Source organism: Dermacentor silvarum, chromosome 2 (assembly GCF_013339745.2).
Source record: "Dermacentor silvarum isolate Dsil-2018 chromosome 2, BIME_Dsil_1.4, whole genome shotgun sequence".
NCBI lineage: Eukaryota > Metazoa > Arthropoda > Arachnida > Ixodida > Ixodidae > Dermacentor > Dermacentor silvarum.
The window spans coordinates 181520946-181526165 of record NC_051155.1 but is presented as its reverse complement, the minus strand read 5'-3'; the positions used below and the strand labels follow the sequence as shown (position 1 = coordinate 181526165).

The following is a 5220-nucleotide window of genomic DNA, read 5'->3' as shown; positions in this document are numbered from 1 at the left end:
AAAATTTAAAACACCAAAAAGCACTACTTCGCACTGACGCACGTGCTGAGCAAATATTGAAATTCACCTGCTGACAATGGTAATGATGCCTGGCTAACACAAGTTTCTCCTAGTCTTCTTATGGGAAATGCCTCAATTATTTCACGTGTAGTTTGGCATTTGTGTCTAGAAAGGACTTTTGTGTCCTTAAACAATGGCCTACAACCACACGCGAAACAATGCGAGGCTAGATGAGAAGCATTGGGATTGTTAAGGAAATGCGGATGTTCGTTTAGTCTAATATTGAGGCGCCTGCCGCTCCGTCCAATATAAGCTTTACCGCACATGAGTGGAATGTGGTATACTACGCATGTGTCATAATGTGCTAAAGGGCAGACGTGCCTAACATGAAAAACCAAGAACATGAAAAATACGTTGTGTGATTCTTCATCCCTTCCCCACTTCAGGCTGCTCGTTCGATTGTAATTAGTGATAGCCATCTGCTCGACACAGTTTAAGTCCGAATGGTAGAGCAGGACAAGTGAGAGTGTCTTTTCATGAGTTTGAGACATTGCACAAAATTGCACTGCATGCGCAGACTGCGCGCTCAAGATTTATTGAGGCATTATAGGGGGAACAGTTTACTTCGTGTAGCAGATGCAGGTGAGCCTCCACTTTCCTCCGCAGTATCCTCCCCGGCGGCCGATGCTCAGACAGTGCTTGTGGCAGAAGTCGCTGATCGGGCAGCCGAAACCGCGGCCTGGAAATCAGGCGATGCCATCATTACAGGCACATTTGACCGACACCTCCTGGATACCCAAGGATATTGCTGTTTCAGCTGCGACATTATGCGGGAAGGCTGACAGTTTTAATTTTCATTGTGGGATGTGAGTGATGGACGTTTAGCGCGTCTGTTTTTTTCAAGCTATGAGCTGCTTGGGAGCGTGGGATTTTAGAAATTACGTCTCAGACTCACTATGTGCGCGCCTTCCTTTATCTAGGAGGTGTCGATGAGATCTTGAGCTTTGTTTTACCGCTTTAATAAGCTAACATATTTGGACCATGGCTGTGCGCGTCGCTGGTACTAAAAGCAATGGGGGCATTGCTACGGTACTTGAAGTCGATAGGTCTGTGCGATAATTTATTAGAGTTGGTGTACATCTTCAAGTGTGCTCACCGATAGTCCTCTCTCTCTCTCTCTTCCCTTGTTTATCTCTTTTCACTCCTTTATTTCCTTCCCCCTGTGCAGGGTAGCAAACCGGACGTGTGTCTGGTTAACTTCCCTGCCTTACCCTGGCTACTCGTCCTCTCTCTTGGTTTACCGCTTGCATAAAGCTGAACCTCAGGGCTCAGTAAATGCACACCGACTGCATGCTCATTAACATGCAAACATCCTCAGTGACGCATTCCACATATTGGTTACAAAGCGCGCTCTACTCATCTTGATTCTTGAAGCATTGCAGTACATGCCAATATGATGGACCGATGTTATCATGCATATAAAACCTGGGTTTCGAAACCGAAATAAACTAAGAACGATAATCTAAGCACCGCATGGTTCAAATAGCCGGCCTTCAACATACTAGTACAATTTTCCTACACTCACTAGCAATCTGTCGGAATTTCGAAAAAGCAACGGCGTGCTTTAAGCATGCCGTTAGTTAAAAAAATTTACAGAATAAATATTCGAAAAACAATGATGTTGCTAGCGTTGGAAAAAGGCAGCCGATGTCGAAAAGGAAGGTCGAAGTAGAGCCGCTTGCGGGCACCCTACTACAGCTAGTGCAATTGTGACTTGAATTGATAGAAATTTGTGTCCTCAAATTGCACAGTGGGCTTTGAGGGATGCCGCGTTGGAAATCAATGGAATAATTTTTTACCACCTGAGGAGTTTAAGCGTGTACCAAATGCCGGGGAGCAGCTATCGTTCTTCCAAAAAACGCCCCATTGGAATGCCACCGGTGCCGTTGGCAATAAAATCCGCGACATAGTGCTTAGATATAATATGAAGGACTGGAACAATTTATACTTGCAATTTTCCGTTAGCATTCAGCATAATCCTGACAGGAGCGGGTCGACTTGGAAAGTTAAAGGGCTACTTAGCTCTTTGGCTCCTGCGAACGCAACTCGCTTACAGAGGCTGAGCGAGAGCCGGGTCACACCCGCCTGGGTGAACCCGCCTGCTATGGATAGGTCGATTCCTTCAGACCCGGCTCCACAAGGTTTATGCGAGCGCGGTCAGGTAGGGGGCGTGGTTGAAAGCCAGTACTGATGCACCTCGTGCTCGGTATAGGTTCGTAAGCTCTGTGGTATCTCTCACCTCGACGTGCAGTGTCACTCAGATGTCGACCCACCATAAATTAGTCAGCGTAAGCGCTCTCGGAGAGAGTAGCATCAACCCTACTTCTGACTCATTTCGATAACTTATAGTTCATGGAAATTAGCATTACGATATACTTACGGACTCGAAGGTGCGGCTCTGCGCTTTCGTCTTCTGTGGCAGAGGCTAGGGTCACGAGTGCTGCATGCATAACACACACGTTTCATAAGCGCCAGTCAACCAAAGAAGGAGAGACAAAAGGATAAATGTGTTATAAAGTAATTGAAGGTACAAGTAGCATCAAGTTGAGAATGGGATTCTAACGCCCCTTAATAAAAGTAATTGAGTGCAGGCTGCTCCGGGTCGCGAGATCAGCGCGTCACTGGTTTGCCGTGACGTCGGTCCCTCTGGTGGTGTATAACACAGATGTTGTCGCAATACAGTGTGACAATGTGGGTATAGTGACTCGATAAAATGACGCCGTTTCGCAGCGGCGGGGCAGCTATAGGCATGTGATGCGAACGAAGGGGCGAACGCTACAAGAATGACGTCTAGCTTACTTAAAGTACGGGGCGTATAACAGGCAACAGGCCATCATAAATGTAGCAATGTTCTAATATTTCTATGAAAATAAAATCACATGTTCTTGGTAATGTGGCCTGATTCACACAAATGCACGCCACAGTGTTAGCAATGAGCGCGTCAAGCGAATTAGTCGCCCTTACCAACCAGCAGTCCAAGCAGAAACAGGACGGAGAAGAACCGCATTTTTGAAGTCGCTTTTACACCGGTACCTGCGCGAAGAAACGAAACCTTACATACGCAGTGATAAAAAAGAAAAAAAAAGAGAAACGCATATGTTTATTGTTTAGAATTCGATGGAATATGTGAGCCCCTGGGTACATCAACGCGAAAGAACATTCTTAGCATGAATCAATTTTCTAACATAAATAGTGTCAACATAGGTGATACGATGCCGTAGTTGTGTAGCGTATGCATAGTGAGATAATGTACTTGACTTCCTCTTCTAATGATGAAGCACTAACTTACCTGAGGAGGTTAACATGTGCGACTAATCCAAATATGGGACGGTGGAACCTTAAGTGAAAGCGTTCGTTGGTCGGCGGTGCTGTGATTTCACTGCAACTGTAGGCTGGCACTGCTTAAGTAAACGTAGCCGCGATGGTTGACTACACTGTTGGGACGCGAGAATTGCAGTTGATTGTTTTCAATACGGCACACGGCAAGAACGTGAGTGCCTCGATAAAGTATTCAACATACGCTGATTCTACAACCTGCTTCTCAGCAAATCAGATTAAAGTTAATTTACAGAGCATAAGCTGAGAAAAACTGTCCCAGGTACGCATTGAGCGTTCGTCAGGAGAGGAGAGTCTATGTGCACTTACCTGCAGAGACTCAAGTTTGGCGAAGAACGTAGCAGATTGTGGCAACCATTTCGTTTTATATGGTCTCTTATCATTCGCGGGTGGGAACGAGTGCACGTGCAGAGTACAGCGATGATGCTATCAGCGCACGAGAAGGCTCTGGGGTCAATGGCAATATCTGCAACAATATGAGATACGAACACACCGTATAACACCTGTGGTCTTGCTCCACTGACGTGGAAAACCCAAGAGGCTTCTTTATCGGGGCTGATTCAGCGGCAGGATGTTATTGATAACGTGAAGGACAAAGCGCCTTTTAACGTTGCACTTAGTGCAGCTGATAGTGTTCCCAAGTTAATCATAACATTCCGGTCAGGGGATTCCCTATACCTGAGACTCTATTTCATCGTTGTTGCACGAGAGAACAGCTGCTCGGAGATCTCAATGTGTGTATCGTATGTGAAACACGCGGCCCAATTTAGGTGGTAGGCCACATTAAAAAGTCAATTTTCTTGCAGAAGATTGATTTTTCGCTTTTTCCATTTTATGTATGCCCAAACATTCAGAAACATGTTGCAAAAGAAATTCCTATCATCATTGTTTAGGCAGTTACAGCGCGTTTTCCCAACCATATCCTCGTATTGCGAAACCGAAGCCACGTTGTATTGGTTCCGAAAATGAGTAGTATTTCTTTTATACAAATATTATTCAAAATACTTTTCTCATTTCATGTTGTTGACGAGTAGCCACACGAACAAAAAGAGCCTTTAGTGCTCCTGAGGCGGCCCTACCTATGAAGCCGGTGCATTTAGGCCTTTGTATGTTTTTGACATCATTCACATGGTTTGAAACATTTGTTTACGTTTTTCTCAAAACAAGATATTGCCCCACCTCACGTTACGGAAACTTTGATTACTTATTGCTGAAAAAATGTATTGAAATGAAATTTCGCACACTCAGTCCTCACATAGAGATGTATCCAACGAACAAAGACAAAAAAGTTGATGCAATATTTTTGAATTTACAGCTCATTTACAAATGAATTTGGTCCGAATGGGCAATGTTTTTTTTTACGTTGCGTAGGTTTTCGATCATTACTTCCTTTACTTATCATATTACATTTATCCTAGTTCATTGCATAGGTCCCATAATCATCTACATAAATGCCAAAGCTTTACTCGATTCAGCAATTCATTAGTTACTGATCATTGCTGGCGCGACTAGCACGTTCAACAACACATTTTATGAAAAAAATTACCTGCCAAAAATAAAATGCCGCATTTTTTGCACACAAATAGTTGGGTATGTTAAATAAGACATGGTTATTCAGGAAGAAAAGTGATTTCAAGCCTGCCTTCTGAATCAATTTTTTTGCCTGGCCTCCCACCTTAGCACAGGCGACCGTTAAAGGACACGAGTCGGTCTTGATACATGAAATATGCTTACAGCGAAAGCTACAGACAGAAGTCTTTTACGAAATAATAGAATAAACTAGGTTCAGTAGAATCAACAGTCCATGTCTGTTTTCTATTTTTA

At 44.0% G+C, this 5220-nt stretch overlaps 1 protein-coding gene across 1 annotated transcript; it reads right to left on the bottom strand.

The window, feature by feature from the left end:
• Positions 1–519: 519 nt before the first annotated feature.
• Positions 520–3794, bottom strand: LOC125943236 (uncharacterized). The gene is made up of 4 exons (XM_049661994.1): positions 3706–3794; positions 3025–3093; positions 2441–2500; positions 520–739 (listed from the first exon to the last, which is right to left on the bottom strand). The coding sequence occupies exons 1-4, from the start codon at positions 3777–3779 to the stop codon at positions 535–537; spliced, it is 408 nt and encodes a 135-aa protein (XP_049517951.1). The 5' UTR covers positions 3780–3794; the 3' UTR covers positions 520–534.
• Positions 3795–5220: the final 1426 nt, after the last annotated feature.